At 42.0% G+C, this 26,748-nt stretch overlaps 1 protein-coding gene across 1 annotated transcript in view; it reads left to right on the plus strand.

The window, feature by feature from the left end:
• The window catches only part of MYO10 (myosin X), a 225,647-nt gene that overhangs the window by 103,868 nt on the left and 95,031 nt on the right, over window positions 1-26,748 (plus strand). Inside the window, exons 4-9 of the mRNA XM_053592862.1 lie at window positions 9,481-9,668; window positions 18,885-19,019; window positions 21,467-21,591; window positions 22,517-22,530; window positions 22,649-22,733; window positions 23,413-23,516. Of these exons, the coding sequence (XP_053448837.1) occupies window positions 9,481-9,668; window positions 18,885-19,019; window positions 21,467-21,591; window positions 22,517-22,530; window positions 22,649-22,733; window positions 23,413-23,516 (651 nt within the window). The remainder of the gene's footprint in view (window positions 1-9,480; window positions 9,669-18,884; window positions 19,020-21,466; window positions 21,592-22,516; window positions 22,531-22,648; window positions 22,734-23,412; window positions 23,517-26,748) is intronic.

A 26,748-nucleotide genomic window follows, 5' to 3' on the forward strand; every position in this document is an offset into this window, starting at 1 on the left:
TTATCAAAGATTAGGTGGTTGTAAAATGTTAGTTTCATTTCTTGGTTTTCAATTCGATTCCAAGTGTCTATGTCTCTGTTTTTGTGCCAGTACCATGCTGTCTTGAGCACTATGGCTTTGTAGTACAGACTAAAATCTGGTATGCTGATGCCCCCAGCTTTATTTTTATTACTAAGAACTGCCTTAGCTATACGGGGTTTTTTCCAGTTCCATACAAAACGCAGAATCATTTTTTCCAAATCTTGAAAGTACGATGTTGGTATTTTGATAGGAATGGCATTGAATAGGTAGATTGCTTTGGGAAGTATAGACATTTTAACAATGTTGATTCTTCCCATCCATGAGCATGGTATGTTCTTCCATTTGTTAATATCCTCTGCTATTTCCTTTCTGAGGATTTCATAGTTTTCTTTATAGAGGTCCTTCACCTCCTTCGTTAGGTATATTCCTAGGTATTTCATTTTCTTTGAGACTATGGTGAAGGGAGTTGTGTCCTTAATTAGCTTCTCATCTTGACTGTTATTGGTGCACACAAAGGCTACCGACTTGTGGACATTGCTTTTATATCCTGAAACATTACTGTATTTTTTGATGACTTGTAGGAGTCTTGTGTTTGAGTCTTTGGGGTTCTCTAAGTATAAGATCATGTCGTCAGCAAAGAGGGAGAGTTTGACCTCCTCTGCTCCCATTTGGATTCCCTTTATTTCCTTGTCTTGCCTAATTGTATTGGCTAGAACTTCCAGCACTACGTTGAATAGTAAAGGTGACAGAGGACAACCTTGTCTGGTTCCAGTTCTAAGAGGAAAAGCTTTCAGTTTTACTCCATTTAGTAAAATATTGGCTGTGGGTTTGTCATAGATAGCTTCAATCAGTTTTAGAAATGTGCCACCTATCCCTATACTCTTCAGTGTTCTAATTAGAAAAGGATGCTGGATTTTATCAAATGCTTTTTCTGCATCTATTGAGAGGATCATGATATCTTTATTTTTGCCTCTGTTAATATGGTGGATAACGTTTATAGACTTGCGTATGTTAAACCAGCCTTGCATCCCTGGGATGAAGCCTACTTGATCATGATGAATGACTTTTTTGATGATAAGCTGTAATCTATTGGCTAGGATTTTGTTGAGAATTTTTGCGTCTATATTCATGAGTGAGATTGGTCTGAAATTCTCCTTTTTGTTTGGGTCTTTTCCTGGTTTTGGTATCAGGGTGATGTTTGCTTCATAGAATGTGTTGGGGAAGATTCCTTCTTCCTCAATTTTTTGGAATAACTTCTGCAGTACAGGAATAAGCTCTTCCTTGAAGGTTTGATAGAATTCCGGAGTGAAGCCATCTGGACCAGGGCATTTTTTGGTTGGAAGATTTTTTATTGTTTCTTTGATCTCAGTGCTTGAAATTGGTCTGTTCAGGAGCTCTATTTCTTCCTGGCTGAGTCTAGGGAGAGGGTGTGATTCCAAATATTGATCCATTTCTTTCACATTGTCAAATTTCTGGGCATAGAGTTTCTGGTAGTATTCAGAGATGATCTCTTGTATCTCTGTGGGATGAGTTGTTATTTCCCCTTTATCATTTCTGATTGAGGTTACTAGAGATTTTACTTCTCTATTCCTCGTTAGTGTGGCCAATGGTTTATCTATTTTATTTATTTTTTCAAAAAACCAACTCCTTGTTTCATTAATTTTCTGAATGATTCTTTTGTTTTCAATTTCATTGATCTCTGATTTGATTTTGGATATTTCTTTTCTTCTACCGAGTTTAGGCTTAGATTGTTCTTCTTTTTCCAATTCCATAAGATCTCTTGTGAGATTGTTGATGTGCTGTCTTTCTGTTTTTCGAATGTAGGCATCTAAAGCGATGAATTTTCCTCTCAAAACTGCTTTTGCAGTATCCCACAGGTTTTGGTAGCTTGTGTCTTCATTGTTGTTATGTTCAAGGAAGTTAATGATTTCCTGTTTTATTTCTTCCTGCACCCATCTGTTATTCAACAGAAGATTGTTTAATTTCCATGCCTTTGGGTGGGGTCGAGCATTTTTGTTGAAGTTGAGTTCCACCTTTAGTGCCTTATGGTCTGAGAAGATACAAGGTAAAATTTCAATTCTTTTGATTCTGTTGATATTTGTTTTGTGTCCCAGGATATGATCAATTTTGGAGAATGTTCCATGGGGTGATGAGAAGAATGTTTATTCTTTATCTTTGGGATGCAGTGTTCTATATGCATCTATCAAGCACAGTTGTTCTAGGGTCTCATTTAAATCTCTTATATCCTTGTTTAATTTCTGTTTAGAGGATCTGTCCAGCTCTTAAGGTCCCCTGTTATTATGGTATTATCAGATATCATATTGCTCAGACTGAGTAAGGTCTGTTTCAAGAATCTGGGAGCATTTAAATTGGGTGCATAGATATTTAGAATTGAAATGTCTTCTTGTTGTATTTTTCCCTTGACCAATATAAAGTGACCATCTTTGTCTTTTTTGACTTTAGTTGCTTTAAATCCACATGTATCTGAAAATAAGATTGCAACTCCTCTTTTCTTCTGAATTCCATTTGCCTGAAAAATTGTCTTCCAACCCTTGACTCGGAGCTTTAATTTGTCTTTTGAAGCCAGGTGTGTTTCTTGCAGACAGCAAATGGATGGCTTGTGTTTTTTAATCCAGTCAACCAATCTATGTCTCTTCAATGGGAATAATAATGGGAATTCAAGCCATTAACATTTATTGAGATAATTGATAAGTGTGGTAGTATTCTATTCGTCTTATTTTGTGAGAGTCCATTGCTTAGTTTTATCTTTTGCATCAGTGTGGAGGTTAGGTTCTGTCCTTTAATTTCTGAGTTCTTACTTTGCTGCTGATCCATTGTGGTCATCAGTGTGCAGAACAGGTTGAAGTATTTCCTGTAGAGCTGGTCTTGTTGTGGCGAATTTCCTCAATGTTTGTATACCCGTAAATGATCTGATTTCTCCATCAATTTTGAAGCTTAGCTTAGCAGGGTACAGAATTCTGGGCTGAAAATTGTTCTGTTTAAGTAGATTAAAGGTAGATGACGATTGTCTTCTTGCTTGGAAAGTTTCATTAGAGAAGTCTGCCGTCACTCTGATGGATTTGCCTCTGTAGGTCAACTGGCGCTTACTCCTGGCAGCTTGCAGAATCTTTTCTTTTGTCTTGACTTTGGACAGGTTCATCACAATGTGTCTTGGAGAAGCTCGGTTAGAGTTGAGGCGACCTGGGGTCTGATAGCTCTCTGAAAGCAGTGTGTCAAAATCTTTGGTGATATGTGGGAAATTTTCTTTTATAATATTCTCTAGTATGGCTTCCATTCCTCTGGGGCATTCTTCTTCCCCTTCTGGAATTCCTATAACTCGTATGTTGGAACGCTTCATAAAGTCCCATAATTCTGACAGTGAACGTTCTGCTTTCTCTCTCTTCCTTTCTGCCTCTTTTACTATCTGAGTTATCTCAAAAACTTTGTCTTCTACCTCTGAAATTCTTTCTTTTGCATGGTCTAAGCTGTTGCTGATACTTTCTATTGCATCTTTAAGTTCCCTGATTGACTGTTTCATTTCCTTCAGCTCTGCTATATCCTGTTTATATTCTTCATATCGTTCATCTCTTATTTGATTCTGTTTTTGAATTTCCTTTTGGTTATTTTCCACTTTATTAGCAGTTTCCTTCATTGTTTCCATCATTTCTTTCATTGTTTTCAACATGTGTATTCTAAATTCCCTTTCTGTCGTTCCTAACATTTCTTTATAGGTGGAATCCTCTGCAGTAGCTACCTCATGGTCCCTTGGCGGGGTTGTTCTGGACTGGTTCTTCATGTTGCCTGGAGTTTTCTGCTGATTCTTCCTCATGAGTGATTTCTTTTATCTGTTTCCTTGCCCTAATTTTCCTTTCACTTCCTCTTGCTCTTTAAGTTCTCGTTCCTGTGGAAGTTGCGGGCGGGTTTAGACGGATTGAACACACGTGACCACTTGCCGGTTTTCTACTGTTTTAGTCCTCTTCTTGGGGTCCAGAAGTCTCTCGCTGACTCCCTGTATCCTCTCAGGGGTGATGATAGGCAGATCCCACCAGCCAGAGATGCCTGGAGTCCTATCTCCCCAGACTCACGGTGCCCAGATGGAAGGAAGCTGCTACTTGGCTGCCATCTTGCTCCGCCTCTTTGGTGCACGTTTTTAAGGGCCTTATTTACCCTTTATTTACCTACTTGTTTACTAAGTAGACGTACATACTCTTAGGGAAACAATTTATAAGGGGGCACAGTTTCCTGTAATCTTAAAAAATTTAAAAAAAAATCAGATTTTCTCTGCTTACAAGCCAAACACATTTTACATTATTCTTTACCTTTTTTTGTTTGTTTGTTTGGGAACAGAGCCTCATTTTGTCACCCTCAATAGAGTGCTGTAGGATCATAGCTCACAGCAACCTCCAACTCTTGGGCTCAAGCGATCCTCTTGCCTTAGCCTCCCGAGTAGCTGGGACTACAGGTGCCTGTCCCAGTGCCCGGTTATTTTTAGAGATGAGGTCTTGCTTTGGCTCAGACTGGTCTCAAACCTGTAAGCTCAAGCAATCCACCTGCCTTGGCCTTCCAGAGTGCTAGGATTACAGGTGTGAGCCACCATGCCTGGCCCTTACCTTTTTTTTTTTTAAAGAAGAGATTTCAGATTACTGTGTTTTAGTTCTAATTAAATCTGGTTGATATTTCCATTGGTATGTAGTAGTCAATTTGAGGAATTTAGTAGCTACAACATTCCGTATTCATTAATTGTTTAAACTCTAATGAGATTATTTGCTTCCTAAAAATCAATGTCTTTTTTCCTCTCCTTTACTCAGAGGTCTATAATTTGTCATCAGAGCATTTCTGTGTTTAATTTTAGTTAAAATTGGAGGATACATATCCTAAAACTTTCTATTAAGGTTAATGAGTGTAATTCCTTCTTCGAGGAATGAGCTTGTTTTTAAATCTGTCTTTACACTTAGAAAAGGAGATTAATATCTTCTGTCTAGCACCTGATGCTATTTTTTCCATTTTCTAATTCAAAACTTTTATTTGTGGTCAAATACACAAAAATGGAATCATATAGTATTTGTCTCCTTGGAATTGGCTTATTTCACTTAGTATAATGTCTCTGGGGTTCATCCCTAACTGTAACAGGTGTCCAGATTTCTATCCTTTTAGGGCCGAAAAGTTCACTGTGTGGAACTATTTACCACATTTTATTTATTCATTCATTTATCAGAGGACACTTGGTTGCTTCTCCATTTTGGCTATTGTAGGCAGTGTAGTTTTTAGACACTATAAAAAATTAGAGTGCGGCGCCTGGGGCTCAAACGAGTAGGGCACCAGCCCCATATGCTGGAGGTGGAGGATTCAAACCCAGCCCCAGCCAAAAACTGCAAAAAAAACACGTTTGAGAAAGCTTTCTGACTTGGTGGAAATATGCAAAAGAGAACAAGAAAATGCCTGAAGAATGTGGATTTAAGGAAAACCTTAAAAGGAACAGATCCAGGACATGTTATGAATGGAAGCTAGTTTTCACTTAGTCTAGGCCTGCGGTGCCTAGGCCCTGGGTACTAGTCCGTGGCTTAATAGGAAGCGGGCTGCAGAGCTCTGCCACCTGTCCCCTTCACAGCCTCCATCCGTGGAAAAATTATCTTGCTTAAGCATTCCACGTTGTATAGTAAATCATTACACGGTATCTCATAAATATATACAGTGAAGATTTTAATTAAACATTTTTAAAAAAGACAATTTCTCTTGTACAAAACTTAGGAACAGGGCCAAAGAGGAAGAGGTAAGGAACAGGGGGTGAGCTACAGTATTAAGTATGGTCCAAAGTGCAGGTTTAGATTTTTCTTTTTTAAGATACGAGCTTTCTATGTTGGAAGCCCCAGTCACAAGATGAGAAGGGCCACAGTGGTAGCACCTACATGCTTAGGAAGAGTCACATTGGAATATTGCTGCATAGCATTAAATGCTAGATCATTTAAAGTCAGGTGCAGCCGTTTATTTTATACTCAAGGACTCTCTTTCTCCACCTAACCAGGAGAAGGGTCTTGAATGCTTTCAAGGAATGTGTAGGTGTTCACCTCATGGTCTGGTATAAAGGTATAAAAATGGATCACAGGGCATGAAAGATTGTCACTAATTTGAGGCTCATCATTTTATATATTACTTACCTTGAAAGGTGAGAAGTTTTAAACATTGAATGCAAATCATTTTGAAATAAATTTGTTTTATTAGATGCATTGTATGATATATGAAAAATGAAAAGTAGAATAGAAGCAGGCCTTGGCACCTTCCATTAAATTCTGCAATATAGAGTTTTCGCACCTTTACCTATCCCTCTGGCACAGCAGACCCCAGGAGGAAAAGCCTTCAGACTTTTGTTCTGTAGGAGATTTGGGGCCTCTTTGAAATGTTGCCCTGGTGGCGGGAGCACCTCAAGATTAATAAGAGCAGGGCAGTGCAGTGAGGCCGAGGGGAGGGCGGCAGAAGGTGAGGAGCCTGGGGCAGTTGTAGTGGAGGGTGGCGGACCGTGTCTTCCTCCTTCACTCTGGGTGTTGTGTTTGTGGGTTGACAGCCTGGAAGAGTCCAGAGATCCTCCAGAAATGATTAAATCAGGCACACCAATCCGCTTTAAGAACACAAGGGCATGTGCTGTACCCTTCAGAAGTATCCCATCAAAATAGGAAAAATCAAGGCTTTCTCGCATAAAACACTAAAAGTCTGTTACAAGCAGTATTTATGTGCAAGTTTTAATTTTTTGGCAGTGTGTAATAATAAGGGGCCGTGTTTTCTTCATGGTCACTCACTAGGTTGATTGGCAGATGAGGAACGTGTCTTCTGTACCTGATCATGAGAGTTAATATTGTTTTAGGAAAAGCACACGGCCACCAGAGCTGTGACTGATGTCTTCCTATAACTAAATCAACTTTAATAGTTTTGGTCTTTTCACCCGCAAACTGTGTGTTCTTTGCGGCTTTTTGTTCAAGTGTTTTGATTCTCTGATTCTTTATTGTCTACTGAAAGAAAATCTGGGGAACTCCAACCGGTGCGCTGGCAGCGTGGCCGTGACTAGACTCTGCAGGGTAAGGTGTAGTGAAGCTTTTCGTGAGATCCGGCAGGCCTAGCCCTGGGATCTTACATCTTCACTTTCCCTAATGAACTTCATGCCACTGTGTCCTGCCCCCACTCAAAAAGTATTCCACCGTCCCTGACAGAATCAGCAGTATCCTAAAGGCTGTGCTAAGGCTATCGAGGTTCTCCTGTCAGGAGGAGGGGACATAGCTGTGGGATTTTAACTGAAATGATCATTCTTTCAAAGCCAGCCTGGGTAAAAAATGAGTCTAGAATTAAGGATAGTTTTATGAGTAAATCAGTATGTTGAGAAAAAGGGCTCATCTCATATTATCCTTTGGCGCTCCTTTAACGGAAATGCTTGGGACCAGAAGTGTTTTGAATTTTTTCCCCCCAGATTTTGGAATATTCGTTTTATACTTACTGGTTGAACATCCCCAGTATTGAAAATCTGAAATGCTCCAAAGAGCATTTTCTTTGAACATCGTGATGGCACTCAAAAATGTCTGGATTTTAGGGCATTTCAGATTTTGCATGTTTGGATTATGAATACTCCACCTATATAGACTTTTTTACATTTGAAAAATTGCACTGAACATAGAGTCCTCTGCTTGATGTTCCTGGCAGTGATTATGAATATTACAAATTGCTATAATATGGTACAGATGCTCTCAGGATGTTTGGACTTTCTGTCTAGTTTTGGCTGATTTTTCTTTTTTCGTTTTTTTCCTGTGTGTGTACATGTGTGTGCCTGTGTGTGTCCCTGCTTTTTGTGTCCAATTTCCTCTTCTAATAAGTACACCAATTAGACTGGGTTAAGGCTCACCCTAACAGCCTTATTGTAGTCACTGCTTTAAAGGCCCCATCTCCAAATATAGCCGTGTTTCTAGGTACTGGGGGTTAGAACGTCAACATAAGAATTTGTGGGGGTGGAGGGACACACACCAGCCCCCATACCCTGTAAGGCCCTTGGCACAGTGCACAAGCTCCCTAAGGAACGGCTTGGTGCGTTACCCTGTCAGAGTTGCTTCCTCAGCTGGGTCTGAGCCTGGAAACCAGGTAACCAGACCAAGATAGCATTTCTTGCGGAAGTAGAAGTGAGTAGTTAAGTTTCTGTGGAGGGGACCTAAGGGATTAAGCTTTGGGAACTCTGTAGCCTCTGTTTTGCTGGTCTGAAGATTTTGCTTAGTTTCTAGCCTGGATATTGTCCTAGAAAGGTATGATTGTCAGTCATCTAAGTTCCAGAAAAATTATGTGGCACTTCGTGAGGTGTTGAGATTATTCAAAGGACACGTAGCATTTTCAAAGTGGTCTTGTTTGCCTTTTAAAAGCAGTAGCTTGCTCTGCATAGTATAGAATCTGCCATTCTGACTGTGTGTAAGCTTACGGCTCAGTGACAGGAAGTACACGCAGAGCCATGCATCTTGGCCACTAACCACCTGTACAATTTCCCATCACCCCACACAGAGACTGCGTGACCATTACACTTTTCTCCTCCCGCCACCCCTGGCTACCTCTCTTCGACATTGTCTCTCTTATCAGTTTTTTTTCCCCCGTAAGGCAGGGTCTCACTCTGTCACACAGCCTGGATTGCAGTGGCACGGTCCTAGCTCTCTGTAGCCTCAAGCTCCAGGGCTCAAATGAACCTCCTGCCTCAGCCTCTGGACTAGCTGAGATTACAGGCTCACTGCCATGACTCACTAGTGTTTTAATTTTTTAAAAAATATGTTTTGGGGCAGCGCCTGTGGCTCAGTCGGTAAGGGTGGCGGGTTCAAACCCGGCCCTGGCTGAATTGCAACCAAAAAAGTAGCCGGGCGTTGTGGCGGGCGCCTGTAGTCCCAGCTACCCGGGAGGCTGAGGCAAGAGAATCACTTAAGCCCAGGAGTTGGAGGTTGCTGTGAGCTGCGTGAGGCCACGGCACTCTACCGAGGGCCATAAAGTGAGACTCTGTCTCTACAAAAAAAAAAAAAAAAAAAATGTGTTTTGTAAAGATGGGCTCTGGCCATGTTGCCCAGGCTGATCCTGAACTCCTGGCCTCAAATGATCTTCTTGCCTCAGCTTCCCAAAGCACTGGGATTATAGAAGTGAGACAGTGTGCCCAACCTGTTGTCACTTTTTTAACCCCACAGGTTCATCATAGCCACTTGACGAGAAAGGAGACTGAATTGGACGGTCCTTTGTCCTAGACTTGGGGAGGTCTGTGGGGGACAGGAATCTGGGCCGTCTTCCTTCTCCTGTTTTCCTTTCCTTTTTTTTGAAATGGCTTCATTCATTTGTACCCAAGAGATGCGGGGACAGTGTGTACAGGGAAAGAGCACACAGCCAGTGGGTTTCGGTGAAGGGAGGCCCCTGCCTGGAGTGCACGTGTCACCAGCCCAGTGTGTCCCGGCCTTGTGCTTACAGACCTACATCGGCTCCATCATCGCCTCGGTGAACCCGTACCAGCAGATCGCAGGACTGTACGACCGCGCAGCCATGGAGCGCTACAGCCGGCGCCACCTGGGCGAGCTGCCCCCGCACATCTTCGCCGTCGCCAACGAGTGCTACCGCTGCCTGTGGAAGCGTCACGACAACCAGTGCGTCCTCATCAGGTAACCGGCCACTGCCCACCTGTCCAGAGCTGCCGGGGACGCTCTGGGACAGCACCTGAAATGCGGTGGGCTGGGCAGAACGAACGCGTTTCCCTATAGACCAAGAATTCCCTGGGCACCCCTGTCCCCCAAAACCTACTTAGAGCATTAAAACTTGCATTTCTCTCTGCGGCGCATCTTACAAGGGTGCATGTGAAATTTACTAAGTGTAGAATGTAAATGTCTTAACACAATAACTAAGAAAATGCCAGGAAGGCTATGTTAACCAGTGTGATGAAAATATTTCAAATTGTATATAAAACTAGCACATTGTACCCCATGATTGCATTAATGGACACAGCTATGATTTAATAAAAAAACAAAAACAAAAAAATTTGCCTTTCTCAGAGGAAGTTGTCAGCTTTGAATAGCTGGACAGCTACAGCTCTCAGAAGACGGGGTTCCCTGGCAAAGCAGATGGACTAGTTGGTTGCCTTTTGTCCTCAGAATAATCACTCTGTTCTGTTCCTTTTCAAACAATTTTTTCATTTGCCCTAGTTATTCTTTGGTTTGTTTATGAAGCATGGTGCCTCTGTCTGTTTAAGGAAATGTAGCACATAGTTCTTTGAAATTTATATTGTATTTCAATATACTATGTACCATGTTTTGCATATTCTAGAACGTTGGTCAAAATGTTTGTGTATTTGAACAAAGTTGTTTTTTTCTCTCAAGTACAATAAAATTACTCTAGATAGAATCTCTCAGATTTAAGAATTTTTTATAATAGGGTGCTCCTGAAGTTTCCTGTTGAATTAGCTGCCGAAAGGAGCTTATTCTGTGCATAGTAAGGGGCAGTGCATGGGCGTGTATTATTTTTTTGGTGGAGGAGAAAGTACTTGGTGTATCTGTTCTAGCTGAGTCTTAGTTTTTAAAATGAACTACTAGAAACCCCACTATCAAAATTTTTATTCCTACCAACTAAGTAAGTAGTAGAGCATATTTGTTTTTTAGTTTCTTAATTTTTATTAACTTTTTCAAATCAACTTCATCAGTATATTCTAGTGGCATACTCTTGGGCCTTTTTAATTATTTTTTTTATTCTGCTGCATTTCTTATTTTTTTATTAAATCATAACTGTACATTAATGCATTTATGGGGTACAATGTGCTGATTTAATGTATAATTTGGAATGCTTACTGTCTGAACAATTAAGTAAGTGAGGTGAGGTTTTTAATTAAATCCATTGGAATCATGTTCTAGTGACAATTTTCACAGCCTTGGATGATGCTCAGAGCAGGTGTGATAAAGGTCAGTCATTTCTGGTGAGGTTTTCGTGGAGTGTCCGGTCACTAAATTCGTTTATCCTCCCAGGCGTTCATTCCCGGGGCGCGGCTGTTACTGGGGAACAATGGTCCACTAAACTGCTAGTCTGAAAAGAGGCTTTGACATCTGATTTAGATGACTTTCTACTCCATCTTGTGGCAAAGTAATTGTTTCAAGAGGAAAAGGTTGTTTGGATTTGGGAGAGGACAATAAAAAGACCCCTTCTGCTCCCCCTCCACACTTGTGATTCAGTGGAAGACAGACACAGGGACATATGGAGAGCCATGTGTCAGGTTTAGACTTGCAGCCAATTGGGCTTGCATTACGGCCTCAAATTAGACGGGGCCTATAGACCCACCTGGTCCTGGGGATAGCCAGGTCACCTGTAGCCGTGATCACTGTGGGAAACCAATTCCCAGATGGTGAACAGCAAGCCAGAAGCACCTGAGTGAGCACACATAGCCTTTCTTCCCAGTGCCCATCGGAGAAGCCACCCCTTCCCCTACCCCTGCCTGGGTCATGGTGGAGGGGATATGCTAGAGTAGGCCCCTTGCTGATACCCCGGCGAGGAGAAATGGAGGGAGTGAGTTAGCGCTGTTCCACGTGATGTCCAGGCAGGAGAAATAGAGTGTCCTCACTGTCCCACACGGTGTCGGAGTGAAGATGGGTAGGGGATCATGGCTGACATTTTCTGCAAGGTTATGTGTGTTGGACACTGAGCCAAGAACTTTTCAGGCATGAATGTACTGAAAGCTTCTGATAGCTCTTTGGTGTGGGAGCTCTATTATGATGTCTACAGGTGTCAAGCACAGAAAACAACTTCCAGGGAGTGTGTTCTTCCCACTGGCAGTTTTTCCCCATTTTCTGTTTGGTGATTCCTTGCATTTTTAACAAATGTCAGCCACGCGTATGTGGATAGCTGATCTCTCTCCTCTCTCTCTAAGGGTAGAGAAACATGGGCAGTGTTCTCTCTACTCTTTGTCACTTAAATAGTGACATGTGAAACAACTTGGTTGGAGGGATTGTCAAGTTTATTCAGTTAAGCAAATAGGGATCATTATAACGTGCAATTAATCAAAATGAAACTACTTGCTTAATGTGGAAACCCATTTTAAGACTCACATGCCCAATCAAATAACTTGATTTATGACTAGCAGCACCTTTTGGGAGCTTTTTTACATGACTTCATGAAAGTCCAGAAGTTAGAATTTAAGGTCATTATTTCAGTGTACAGAATATAACATAATTTAATAAGATTAACAGAAGGAGAGCGACCTTAGTCTATTTTAACAAGGTCAATTTGGCATCCACACTTAGGTACTTAAATATTTGCCATTGATAATTGCTTGTGTTTATTACATTCAGTGGAAAAAATGTGAGCATGCCTAATATATCACTTGCTAGACAGAGCAGCTTAGGAAGAAAGTGAAAAATCAAATGAGATCATTGTGCGTGTATATATGTGTGTGTAATAGAACGGAAGGGGGTTGGCATTTTCATGGTATTTAAAAATAAGGGGGGTGGGTAGGGGGTTTCTAAACAGAAAGCTTCCATTATATCTAATACTGATGTGAATAGTTACTGTATTTATCTAAATTAACTCAGGAAATGGAGACGTTAAGAATAGATTTCTCATTAAAAAGTGTTTTGATTTTAAAAGATCTCTCCAGCAGTTTGTTTTTAGTGGGGGATGGGGCTGTGGGAATTAAGAGAAAATTGAGTATGTGAAAGTTAAGACTTGCCCGGAACTGACAGCGGGTTTAGATTTTCTTGGTCATAGTCTGCCCCCTGGTGGACAATGTATTTTTCTACTTTTAAAAGATTCTCATGTCATTGCTTTTAAAATCAGAAAACAAGCCTATTTGGAACTAGACAGAACTTCAAAGATCAATTTTTCTCGTACTTTATGAGCAAACATTACTTGGCTAAAGTCTCCAGCTACTTGCTGGCAATGCCAGGTCTCAGACTTCTAGTCTGAGCCTCTTCTTTGATCTCATTTTTTAAGGTTATTGCCTCATTCGGTGAAATTTTATTTTACCACTTTGTGCTCATTTAAATGCACGTGTATGCTGCTATAGTTTCAAATATCTATCTATATAAATCTAAAACTCACTTAAGAAATATTTTTTGACATTGACTTTAGTTTCTTTACCTTGGCTAGGGCAGAAGATGAGGTTAGTTTATTCTGGTCTTGTCAGTATCTATGACCTTTTAAAGTACACAGTGTGGCTAATTCGTCTTTGTAACCTGGTACCCAGAGTGGGGCAGAAGACCAGCATTCAGGAGCTACCGGTCAAAGGGTGAATAGACAGAGAGACTCTTGGTTCAGAGTCTTTACTTGCTTTGTGTGTTTGATTTTCAAAGCTGGAGCAATTTCTTCTTTTATTTCTTGAAATGAAAATTGAGTGTTTGGTGTTTCTGTTTCTAGAAACACCAAGGGTGCCCTCCAAATGTATATATGTTTTAAAAGATGTTATCTATGTATTACTTTTTGAAGTTAAATTGAATGGTGGTAGCAATGTGTAGTATGATGTTTGTCCAAAAGATGGTGTTTATCAAATGAATGCTAGTGTCACCATGCTACAGGCAGGGCAAAGAAAATAGCGAAAGGACGGTTGTCAATCATTGAGTGCAAGACCATTCTGAAGTGGTATCTGAAATTCAAGAACATTGTGGAAGTGGCATAGGGTCATGCTATTCTGTAAAACAGCAGATGATGGAGATGGCATTAGAAAGGGACACTGAAGTTCATTGAGAGACTCATTCCTGTGCAATCCTCAAGGGGCCCAAGAGGCATTTTGTGGTGAAACTGAGGCACAGCTGATGAGTAACTTGCTAGGGAGACTTTAGCTATTAGTAATAAACAGAGGATTTGAGCTTTAGTCTCTCTTGTTAAGTGTTTATTTTCAGAACAGATTTCTACTTTCTGGTTCAGCTTCATACCACCAGGGCTTTGTTTGGCTTGCTAAGACCTTTGGACTTAATCCTTTAGAAAGTGAGAAATATCCTAAGTCTTCTAGCAAGTGAGGGAGTGATCCACTTTATATTTTGAGGTAATCATGTGAACCAGGGGGATTTGATTCAGAGGAAGAGGAATGTTTGATTGTTGGGTGCCAGGGTGCCAGCAAAAGGTATCAGGTAAAGGCCCAGAGAAAATATATATGTATATATATATTTTAGGCTTTATAGGCAAGACCACCTCTGCCACAACTACTCAAGTTTGCCTTGCCAGTACAAAAGCACTCACAGGCAGTATTCAGTTGGTCCGACTGTGTTCCAATAAAACTTTATTTATAAAGACAGGCAGCAGGTCAGAGTTGAGGGCTATAGTTTGCAGACATCTGAGCTAGATCTAGAAAACTGCCAGGAGAGTAGGCTGTCCAGTGCAGGAAAGGCCCGTGTTCACAGCAGATCCCCTTCCTTCCTGTGTGTTCTGGACATTACTCTTTGAGTTTCACTGCCTTGGATTCTTTGACCTCTCCCCAACTCCTGTATCATTTACTTTATCATTCAAAATTTTTATTTGGTTCCATACCCTCCTTTAAGCACCTTTTGTCTCCCCAGGCTGTCCCCCTTCCCCTCCACTTCTGGATTTCATATTAGTTGTCTGACCACTTCTTGGCTCCTTGGCTATTTTTTGGTTATTTTTCACCTACTTTTCTTTCTTTTTTTTTTTTTTTAATGCAACAACCAACGGTTTATTAAAAAAAGAAACAAAAAACGTAAACTTTCTTATGACATCTTATAGATTAAGTAAAAATACCAGTATTAACATATAAGTATATACATAGTGCATATGTATATATACATATTATAGAACATTAACATCGCCTGCTTCTCAGGGACCTCCCACTTTTCTAATCAACCTCTGCTTTCTTATCTGAGTCTCCATGACTCCCCAAATTTATATGCTCCCCCAAATACCAGCTTCCTATTCGACTCCCCCAGACTTATGTTTAAGTGCTGCTGAAGTATCCTCATGAGATGGATAGAACATGCCATGGCTGGCATGTTCTAAACTCAGCGCAGTTTTCGCCAGAAGCATGTTCCTCCTCCTATGCTTCCGCTGCTCCTCCTGTGGGCTCTGCATCCTGCCCTGCCCCGAGCCTGAGATCTAGAAGTCATTCTTTGATCTAGAAGCTGTTCTCTTTTTTTCCTTCAAATTAAGGTAAACTTATATATAGTGAGTTTTATATGTCCAGCTCCATGAGTTTTGCAAATGTATAAACCTATGTAACCAACACTGGATGGTCTTGCTGGCAAGTTCTCTGGGGGTCCAGGAGTTGTCCCCGCTCCTTCCCCATCACTTCCTAACCACCTTCCTGGCCAGTCTGGGCAGTAATGCTATCCATCCTCCCTCCATCTTCCTGGGCCTCTCCCTCTGCCACCCATCCCAAATCACCCTTCTGCACTCCCTGACTCTTCTCCCACCTCCTTTTTTCCCTTCTTCCACACACAGTCAGAATGAGCCTTTAAAACCTTAACCCTGATCATGACACTCTACTGCTTTAAAACTGTCTTGTGACTTTCCCCTGTGCATGAAACATTTTCAAAAAATTTAATGTGGTCTATGAGACTCTAAATCAGCGCTGTGGGTTATTTTTCTTTCTCTTTTCTATTTTCATTATTATAGTTACTAACTTTTTTTAAACCATATAGGCTTCTTCATCTTGTTACTTTGACATTATTGTCTGGGGCAGCTGGCAGTTCTTGGTTTTAGCAGTTTGTGAGTTGTTTATTTTTATCCTTTGCCTTGTTTCTGTAGCATTTCCGTGCCCACTACTGAGTAGTTAGTCACCACCTCCTGGTGCAGTCCTCTCTGCATTATGTGAAATGATCTTCCAGAACAGCAGTTCTTTAACCTGCCTTCATGATGGAATCATATAGAAAATTTTGTAAAATACCAATGACAGTTCTCCCCCAACAAGCTTGGAAGAGGCACCTGCTGGGTCAGTCCGCTGTGCAGTCGAGTTGGAGGACCACGATCACAGAGCACTGTACAAATTTGAGTTTTATTTTTGTTTCAAGTTTTACTTGTCCAGGTTAAGCTTCCCTTATCCAAACTACTTTGGGCTGGAAATGTTTTAGATTTCAGATTTTTTCAGGTTTTGGAATATTTGCCTTATACCAGCTAAGCATCCCTGATCTGAAATCCCGGGCTCCAGTGAGCATTTCCTTTGAGCACTGTGTTGGTGCTCAAGATGTTCTGGATTTTGGACCATTTCATATTTTGGATTTTCAGCTTGGGGATACTCCATTTGTATACAAATATTTCAAAATCTGAAATGTGAATCACTTCTGGTCCTAAGCGTTTGGGACAATGGCTACTCAGCCCGAATAAGAGATTGATGTCCGTGACTCCATCTGCTCCCCAGCCATGTTTTTTTTTCTCCTTGTGTCATACATTTTTTAGGCATCTGCTGTAAGGGCATCTTTATGGCAACGAGAATCCTGCATTTTCTTTCCCTTGACCAAGTCTTTGCTGTATGTAGAATTTGAGTGTGAACAGCGTGTTCTCCGAGACTGTATTATAGTTCATGGACGTTGTGTCATGTCCCTCGAGGTGGACAGGCAGCCCCCAAGCCTCGGGGGATTACACATGAACATTCGGTCCATATGGTGGCCCTGTCACAGCCCCTGGTGGGGAGGTGAGGGACTTGACTCCATTCTGCAGGCTTCTAATTTTGGGAGATGTGCCAGCCCTGAGGGCACCCAGAAGGTTAAGTGGAAGGTGGGGAGCCCAGAGGTCCAGAAAGGGGTTTGAGCCACCGGACACAGAAGTGGTTTATGTCCTTCTGAGAGGAGAGTGAAACACCGTCTGCCTCTGTGCGACAGACTGTAAAGGTTTGGGGACCACGCAACGTCATTATTTTGTTTCTGCCTCTTCCATTCTAATCAGAGAACTTAACCCCTTTCCTTTTTATCTTAAACGAGTCAGTCACCAACAACTGCTAGGTAGGTGTATATTTTTCAGAATATGGAGAATTATTTAAATTTGTCCTTGAAACCCTCCCTCTCAGTTTCCATGTTACTTTTTGTTGCTGGGCTGCACCCCTGCCAGTTACACAGAGATGTGTGCTCAGCCCTGTCTTAGGAAGACTCTGGTCGCTGATAAGGGAAGCCTCAAACAAAGCTGGCCTAACCCCCCAGGTCTTTTTATAACTTCGGCAGGGGCAGGGCAGCTGCGGGGCTGTGGGGTCAGCCACTCCCTTTGTGCTTACCTCTGGTTTGCTTGGCTTTTGTTTCATGATCTTGAGAGAGGTGTGGATTCTCACATGTTGGTTGTCTGCAGCAAAGGGGACACTGTTGTCTGGTCTCTGTGTGCGCACATTTATGCGTGTGTGTCCGCACACAAACCTCCCCAGGTGCCCAGCTGGAATTATGATACTGGCCCATAGCCACGTGTCACTTGTAGAGGGGATGGAGTGACCATGGTTGGCCTAGACCAGCAGAGATACTCTTGGGCCCCTGGCACGCAGCCTGGCACATTGGATGTCAGAGCTCTGAGTCATTTCCTCTCTTTTAGTATGTGCCTTTAATCATTCCTCACATTTGCAGCAAAATTCCTCTTTCCTGATGGTATCTTACATCTGGGGGCTCTCCAGCACTTCTGCTTGGAACTCACACGGGGCTCGCCCGCTTCTCCCACCGTCTGGCAGTTACTAGCATGCTCCCTGCGATGGTGAGTTTGTGCTGTGCTGTTACTCCCTTCAGTTTACTTTTCTTGTAAGTTCCTGGTGTTTTTTTGCAGCTTCCGTTCTCCCCAGGGTACCGAGCGTGGTGCCTTACACAAAACCGTGTCGATTTCTCTTCCCACATCTGTCACATCCCTGACCTTCCTCTCCAGCCCGGGTAGATGTGCCAAGGACCTGGCCATGATAGGCCGAGGTAACAGTGACTGCAGGAGACCCCTCAGTCCTTCTAGAGTGTGACCTCCAGAGCGGCATTCTTGGCAGGTAACCTGGATGGGGCCGATCCCAGCCCTCCCACTCCTGCACTTGCCCCTGAACCATCCCACTCAATTGGAGCCCACCTCTCTCTGCCGCCTTGTGCTCAGTCCTGCTGACCTAACCAGCCGCAGAGCTCGGTTCTCTGGGAGAGATCCTGTCAAGCTTATCTGGCTTCTTGCTCTAGCTCACATATTGTCTTACTCAGAATCCACCCCACCCCCCGACTGATGACTGATGTTTGCCTTCTTTTCAGGTGTAACTCATCCCTTACTTATTTATGTCCTGGGTCTTCCTCTCTCTGAATTGCTTTCTTTACTTTTCCTTCACTATCACCATTGCCCGACCTTGGCAGGATGTTAGAGACTTCGGAGTCAGACAGACTTGGGGTTGGGGTCTGGACATTTGGCCACTGCCTGCCTGATAGGGTTACTGTGGAGTAAAACAATTCAGCGTGGCCGTGTGCCTGGGGGTCATTACCTTGTCCTCGCAGTGATGTTCATGAGTGACTGCACTTTTACACACATTGACCTGCTTTAAGTTTCCCAGAAAGATACTGTTAATGTTCTTGTTCATTTAGCAAACTTCTACCGAGTGCCTGCCACACGCCAGATAGTGTGCAGGCGTTCGGAGGCACAAAACGAAGACCCCCACTCTTGGAGGGCTCATCCTGACCCGAGGTGCCATCTGTCTTCCAACCTCCCCGTGGTAAAGGTAGTTCCGTTTCCCTCCTCTGCCAGAGGAGGTACCGGTGAGGCCAGAAACGGGGTGGCCCGCAGGAGAAAGGCCTTTTGCTAGCTTTTTAACTCTGCTCTTTCAAAACAGGTATTTGATCTCTCCTTTCCCACTTTTCAAAGGTTGTTCTGTTGAGGAATTATAGTGTCATTGACCAAAGCTGGTTTTGCTTTTGTTTTTGTTTTTTATTAACTATACTTAGAAACACAAACTTCTGTATTTTGTCTTTCAGTGGTGAAAGTGGGGCGGGTAAAACTGAAAGCACGAAATTGATCCTCAAGTTTCTCTCAGTCATCAGTCAACAGTCTTTGGAATTGTCCTTAAAGGAGAAGACATCCTGTGTTGAGCAGGCCATTCTTGAAAGCAGGTATCCCTTCATCGATTTTCTTGTTTCTACCTAATGGATGCACGTTTCTCATGACGTGGCTTACTTAAAGAAGAGTTAAAATTAATTGGTCTGGTTTCTCTTTTTCTGGACTTCTTTTTTTACAGTTCCTTAGTAAGAGAGGTCTTGGGCAGGTGTGGTGGCTACTGCCTGTAATCCTAGCCCTGTGGGAGGCTGAGGCCAGAAGATTGCATGAGCTCAGGAGTTCAATACCAGCTTAAGCAAGACCAAGACCCTATCTTTACTAAAAATAAAAAATTTGTCTGGGTGTGGTGGTGGGTGCCTGTAGTCTCAGCTACTCAGAAGCTGAGACAGGAGTCCCAGCTACTTCTTGCTTGAGCCCAGGGGTTTGAGGTTGCCATGAGCTAGGCTGAGGCCATGGCACTCTAGCCATGTATTAGAGATTCTGTATTAAAAAAAAAAAAAGAAGGGCTCAGCCCCTGTAGCTCAGTGGCTAGGGCACCAGCCACATACACCAGAGCTGGTAGGTTCGAACGCAGCCCGGGCCTGCCAAACAATGACAACTACAACCAAAAAACAGCCGGGCATTGTGGCAGGCGCCTGTAGTCCCAGCCTCTTGGGAGGCTGAGACAAGAGCATTGCTTAAGCCCAAGAGTTTGAGGTTGCTGTGAGCTGTGACGGCACATCACTCTACCACCAGGGTGACAGCTTGAGACTCTGTTTCAAAAAAAAAAAAAAAAAGAAAAGAGAAAAAAAGGAGAAGAGGTCTTGCCATGCACACAGCACTTTGTAATCACCTCAGCAGCAGCTTTTGGCGGTGGAGGTGCCCTGACGCTTACTCGTGTGGCCGGGTTTGAGGTGGGGACAGAGTGGGGCCAGGAGTGGTCTGCAGCATCACGTGCTTTTGAAGGACCTGGGCCAGACAGAACTTGAGTATTGGAGTTTGTGGGGAAGAATAAAGTCCACTGCCTTTCCAGAAGCCTTTCCCATAGCAGGAAAGCCAGCTCTAAGGGTTTAACATGGAGATAGCAGAGCTCAGTTCCTCTTCCAGCCGTTTGGAGACCCAATGTGAGCAGGATGGGCTCGGTGACACGAGATCAGTGATAGATCAAGGAGCCCCAGAACTTTTGCAAGATGACTAGGTATCACTTGAATTGTTACTTAAAATATATACTTGCCTGATACATGGTTCGCGCCTTGTAAGATTTTAGAACTGGTAGGGACTTTATAGATGCCTGTTATTAAGAGGTCTGTCCAAGGGTCAGCAAACTACAGCCTAGTGCCTATATCCTGTTATTTATTTATTTCTTTTTAACATTTGAACGCTTCATTTTTTAAAATCATGATAAACTATATCTCACATAAAGTTTATATATATATTTTTTTTTTTTATTGTTGGGGATTCATTGAGGGTACAATAAGCCAGGTTACACTGATTGCAATTGTTAGGTAAAGTCCCTCTTGCAATCATGTCTTGCCCCCATAAAGTGTGACACACACCAAGGCCCCACCCACCTCCCTCCTTCCCTCAGCATACTGCTCAGTGGCGTTAAGTTCATTTGCATTGTCATACAACCATCACTACCACCGTCTCTAGAACTTCATCTCCATCCTGTAGTATGTTTTTATAAATAAAGTTTTGTTGGAACCCAGCTACATTCACGCATACTGTTTACAGCTGTTCTAAGCTACACGGCAGCACTGAGAAGTTGCAACAAAGACCACGTGGCCTGCAGAGCCTAAAATAATTGCTGTCTGGTCCTTTACAGAAAATGTTTGCCATCCGTGATCTACTCTGATTCCATTTTACAATTAGAAAAGACCCATTGAACTCGGTGCATTGTCCCCAGGACATAGGACAAATGATGAAATTTCCAGGACTAGAACTTTGTCAATTTCTGGAATTCCAATAGGGGTTTTTCTGTGCAATCCTTGTGTCTATTAAGCTCAAACTACCTTGTACATGGATGAGAACATCTTTTGCCAGCCCCACCTTACTCTCATTCAAAATAGATATACATGAGGCCAGGCGTGGTGACTCACACCTGTAATCCCAGCACTCTGGGAGGCCAAGGCAGGTGGATTGCCTGAGCTCACAGGTTTGCAACCAGCCTGAGCTAGAGGAAGATCCTGTCTCTAAAAATAGCTGGGCATTGTGGCAAGCACCTGTAGTCCCAGCTACTTAAGAGGCTGAGCCCAAGAGTTTGAGGTTGCTGTGACGCCACAGCACTCTATCCAAGGTGACATAGACTCTGTCTCAAAAAAACTAAAAAAATAGATATGTAAGATAAACTCATCTCAACCCATGTTGTGAAAATCTATCTCTTCTAAAAATAAACATAGTCACCTTCGGTCCTTCAGGCTTCAGATTTTTCTTGTAATTGTAGCTTTTGACCTTTGTGAGAAATACACTTGCCCTCTTCGCGCTGCCCTAACTAATACTACTGCTGTCCTCACTTTTTTTACAGTCCCATAATGGAAGCTTTTGGCAACGCGAAGACCGTGTACAACAACAACTCCAGTCGTTTTGGGAAGTTTGTGCAGCTGAACATCTGTCAGAAGGGAAATATTCAGGGCGGGAGAATTGTAGATTGTATCCTGTTTCGTTTAGTGTTTATCTATAGTATTCGTCTCTATGAATGGAAACTGTTCTCACTTATCATCAGCACTGAAAAAGAACGGGAAGCTTTTCCTTCTGCCTAGTTAGTGCTCTCATCTTAGTGTACTTGACCTATTAGTTAGTCTATGAGCCGGGTGTGGTGGCCCATGCCTGTAGCCACAATTTCTTGGGAGGCTGAGGCAGAAGGATGCCTTGAACCCAGGAGTTCTAGGCCAGCCTGGACAGCATAACAAGACCCCCCTCTCTTAACAAAAGAAACTAAAATAATTTAAAAATTACACCATGAAGGCAGAGTGGGGCGGCTTACGCCCATAATCCTAGCACTCTGGGAGGCCACGGAGCTTGAGCTCAGAAGTTTGAGACTAGCCTGAGCAAGAGCAAGACCCTGTCTCTAAAACTATCCAGGCATTGTGTTGGGTGCCTGTAGTCCCAGCTACTCAGGAGGCTGAGGCAAGAGGATCACTTGAGCCCAAGAGTTTGAGGTTGCTGTGAGCAATACCTCCATGGCCCTCAACCCCAGGATGACTGAGTGAGACTCTGTTCCAAAAAATAAATAAATAAATTATTCTATGAGATAAAGAATCGTACTTCTTTAGATATCTCTGATATCATGTCCATAATCTGAAAAAACGGAATGTCTCATTTAACATCAAATATTTGTTTGAAATCACTTCTATCCCATAGTTTGGCACCTGATAGGAGCAGCGCGTGTCATGTTTGGAATGGGGTTTAGATGCAGTTGTCTGAGCTCGCCTTGTCTTTTCACTCTGGAAGTTTCAGTGCCAAGGGAACGGGAAGCTATAATTATTTGGGTAGCAAAGATTAGAGAATGAAAGACTAATTGAGCCTTTCACGTCCTCGTTTTATTCCTTGACTTACCGTTACTTTTCACATGAAGATTTATTAGAAAAAGTAAGTCAATGTGATTAATTCACATTTTCTTCCACAGTAACAATTTTCAGAAATTACTAGTTTGTGCCAATTAAGCAGAGGAGACCTGGCTGACCAGAAATATGATTTATCTCCACAGAACCGAGTAGTAAGGCAAAATCCCGGGGAAAGGAATTATCACATATTTTATGCACTGCTGGCAGGGCTGAAGCATGAAGAAAGAGGTGAGTGGGTGGGGCAGCGGCTGACACATAGGAAGTGGCAACTCATTTTCCATTTAAAAAACATCAGCAAATGGGCAGACATCTGTTCATGTTGTTGATAGCCTGCCAGTTGCTATGAAGTGTGTAGGAGAATGGCAAAAGATATTGAATTCGCTCTGGGGCCAAATAATAGAAGGGGGAAATTAGCAATAGAAAAATATTGAACTTTTTGGAGTCTCGGTGCATTTTTAAATTAAAGGGTATTTATGAAAAATACGTTACAGTTGATTTTACTTTTAATCACACCCGAAGCTAATTTGTGAAAGTTTGATCTTTAAAGAGAAAACATTAAAATAAGATCCTCATCCATTTTTTTTTCTTTTTTTTATTGTTGGGGATTCATTGAGGGTACAATAAGCCAGGTTACACTGATTGCATTTGTTAGGTAAAGTCCCTCTTGCAATCATGTCTTGCCCCCAGAAGGGGTCCAGTAACATTCTACCATCTTGTTTAGTTTAACTTGATGTTTTCTGTTTCCCCTAGATGATAATTAAGAGAGAACTTTGCTATCTCAGTAGTGAACTGTTAAGGGTATAGAATTATGGATATACTTTTTTTTTTAAAGCATAGAGTGAAAACTCTTTTGGATTTTGCCTTACCTCTGCCAACTATGATGTTACATTTTTCTTTCTTTTTGTAGAAGAATTTTATTTATCTGTGCCAGAAAACTACCACTACTTGAATCAGTCTGGATGTATAGAAGATAAGACAATCGGTGACCAGGAATCCTTTAGGGATGTTATTGTAAGTTACTTTTTCATTTTTCCCTGTTAAGCATTGACAGAATTTATTTTCTTTCTGTTTAAAAAATTTTTTTTTTTAAATAAAAACGGAAGTAATTACCTTTGGACTAGTGTGTAAGAATAGGTATTTCTTTCTTGCTCTAAGTCATGGTAAAGAATTTCTTCCATGCTCGGAGGGAATTTGAGGACTCCTCCTCCTCGAGAAGCTGAGTGAGTATCCAGGTCAGTCCAGGCAGGTGGGTAGTTTACTTGGAACAGTGTATTCGGAGTGTATACCCTCCACCAAGAAAAAAAAAAAGTTGCTTCACACTGGAGCAAGCAGACCCTCCATTTCTGAGCTTACAAGGAAATTTTCTTTTGAAAAACGGATTCTATAGCTAAAAACAAATGTGTCAACCACTGGACCGGGTGACCGTTGGGGTTTCAGCCAGTTCTTGTGGCCTGGTTCTGAGAGCCATCTCTGGCCACATGAACAGTGGCCGTGGTCAGACTCTGAATTATGGCATGCCATGTTCTCTTGTAGTTCTGGGTCATCACAAAGGCTTTGTTATAAGGGGTCTGCATTCAGGAAGGCTGGCCGTGAACATTAACAACAGCCCTACCTGACTGAGTGTAGCGGGAGATTTCATCCTTATGGTGTTAATTCCTTTGGCAGCATCCTTACCAGCAGCTAGAGACAGTGCGCTAGGGCTGGGTCATCATCACTTTAATCATAATCATCACTCATGCGGCTGACATTTAGTATTTACTGCTATGAACTTGATGTGGACTTTGGTCTCTGATCGCTCTTACCAGCCCTATGAAGGTAAGAAGTACGGTTGTCTCCTTCCAGAACTGAGCCTTCCCTCACCTAGTCCTGGCAGAGCCAGTTCTAGTTAAACACGGTCTAACTCTGAATCCTACTATGTCTCTTTAACCCGTTAACCAAAAGCCTCCTTCAGACAGTGCCTTTTGGTGTGTACCCGAGGAAGTGTGGAATTTGGCCCTGCAAATTGGATTTTTTTCTGAAATGTTCCTCCAAATATTTTGAATGATCTGTCTCAGGTTTTTTTTGGCCCCCGAGATGCTCACACTGCTCAAATCTTCTACCTTCAGAGTTCATTTATTACTGCCTCTCCTAAAAAGATCATATGTTAGAAGGAGTACTCATTCTTATTTTTGATGATTAGGGCAAAATAGGACTTGTCTCAGGACTTTCTTTCCCTATTTATTTTTTCTTGTTTCTTTCTCGAAGCTGAAGAACAGTGATTTGTGACCAGAGGATTCAGAGGAAACCCTTAATTATTTAAACCAGGCGTCCTCAAACTTTTTAAACAGGGGGCCAATTCACGATCCCTCAGACCGTTGGAGGGCCAGACTATAGTTTTAAAAAAAACTATGAATAAATTCCTATACACACTGCACATATCTTATTTTGAAGTAAAAAAACAAAATGAGAACAAATACAATCACATGGCCTCATGTGGCCCGCGGGCCGCAGTTTGAGGACCCCTGATTCTAAACCGTCCTCTCATTGCAGGTCCGTAGCCCGTGAGCTTGCTCTCTGGCCACTAAGGTGTACTTGGCAGTGAGGGATCCCTGTCCAAAGATGATCTTGGGAGATAGTCCTCCGATGGTGTTAACTCCTCTCTCCTCATGGGCATCATCTTCTGATTCAGAATGTCTGTTGTTTTTTGTTAGCTACAAGTAAACTGCAGCCGGCTCAGTTTCAGTGATTGCCAGCTTTATTGTTCAGTTGAAATAATAGGATTTGGCATTTGAAATTTGATCTTAAATGACAAAAGGATATGTCAATTATATAGAAAGGAAATGTATACATGAAATTGACAAAATGAATGTACCTAACAACCTTACTATAGTTAGTGTATCCTATTTATAGAACGTATTTAGAAATTCTTATTTAATTTGCAATAACTTTTTAGTGGCCCCACGACTGAAAACTTAACTGATATTTATTAAGATAATAAGCATGACATTTTTGCTATTGTTTTTTTAAACTTGTACTGGAAGTTCTAAGCATTGCAGTTTAAAAAGAAGGAAAGGAAAGAAGGGAGAAGAGAAGATAGAAAAAAAAAATAACTATGCCACTTTTTATAAAGAAGGAGGGTCCCTTGAGTCCAGGAGTTTGAGGTTACTGTGAGCTATAAAGATACCCTGGCACTCAACTCCAGGGCGATGGAGTGAGACTGTGTCTCTAAAAAAGAAAAGAAATAGAGAATAGGTTAAATAATTTCCTATCCTCATAAAATGAAATCCATTGCAGCAATTAAAACATGAGTTACTAAAAACATTTAATAACATGAAACACTTTGCTATTTTGTTAGAAATGAAAAAGGCAGTAGGCAGCACTGTATAATCCTATTATTTAAAAAATAAGCATTCTATAGCATGTCTATATAGCAATTATATGTGGGGGGGGGGGAAGATTAGAAGAAAAACATACCAAACACATTATCTTATGTGGCAGAATTCTGGGATTTTATTTTATTACTTGTCATTCTATGTTATAATATTTTTACAATGACATACCAGCTTTGATTATGTGACTCCTGGACATAACATGATTATATCCCTTAAATTCTAATTTGTATAAAACAGTATTATAATGACACGTGTCATTATCAAAGCCGCTGGCCCATCTCACGTGGCATTCTGAAGCCAAGAGTGACACAGGTGTGGTTCACCAGCAGCACTAGCCTCTTCTGGCTGAGGTTGATGTTTGTACATTCAACATGCTGGAACACCTGCTGTTTCCCCGACACTGTCTTAGGCACCAGGGAGAATACAGTGAACAAATCAGATATGACCCCTACCTTCTGCTGGAGAAATCAAAAGGGTTAGACCACATTACACTGTTGCATTTTATGCAGGTTGTCTCAATATTTCCTTCCATTTGAATAGCATTTAACAAGTAACTACAAAGTATTCGTAGGCAAGTGTTGACCTAGTGCATGCTTTACTTTTTTTTTTTTTTTTTTTTTTTGAGACAGAGCCTCAGGCTGTTGCCCTTGGTAGAATGCTGTGGCATAACAGCTCACAGCAACTTCCAACTCCTGGGCTTCAGTGATTCTCTTGCCTCAGTCTCCCAAGTAGCTGGGACTACAGGCGCCCGTCACAATGCCCCGCTATGTTTTGGTTGTCATTGTTGTTTGGCAGGCCTGGACTGGAATTGAACCTGCCAGCTCTGATGTATATGGCTGGAGCCTTAGCCACTTGAGCTACAGGTGCTGAGC

The sequence above is a fragment of the Nycticebus coucang genome, chromosome 1 (genome assembly GCF_027406575.1).
Source record: "Nycticebus coucang isolate mNycCou1 chromosome 1, mNycCou1.pri, whole genome shotgun sequence".
Lineage (NCBI taxonomy): Eukaryota > Metazoa > Chordata > Mammalia > Primates > Lorisidae > Nycticebus > Nycticebus coucang.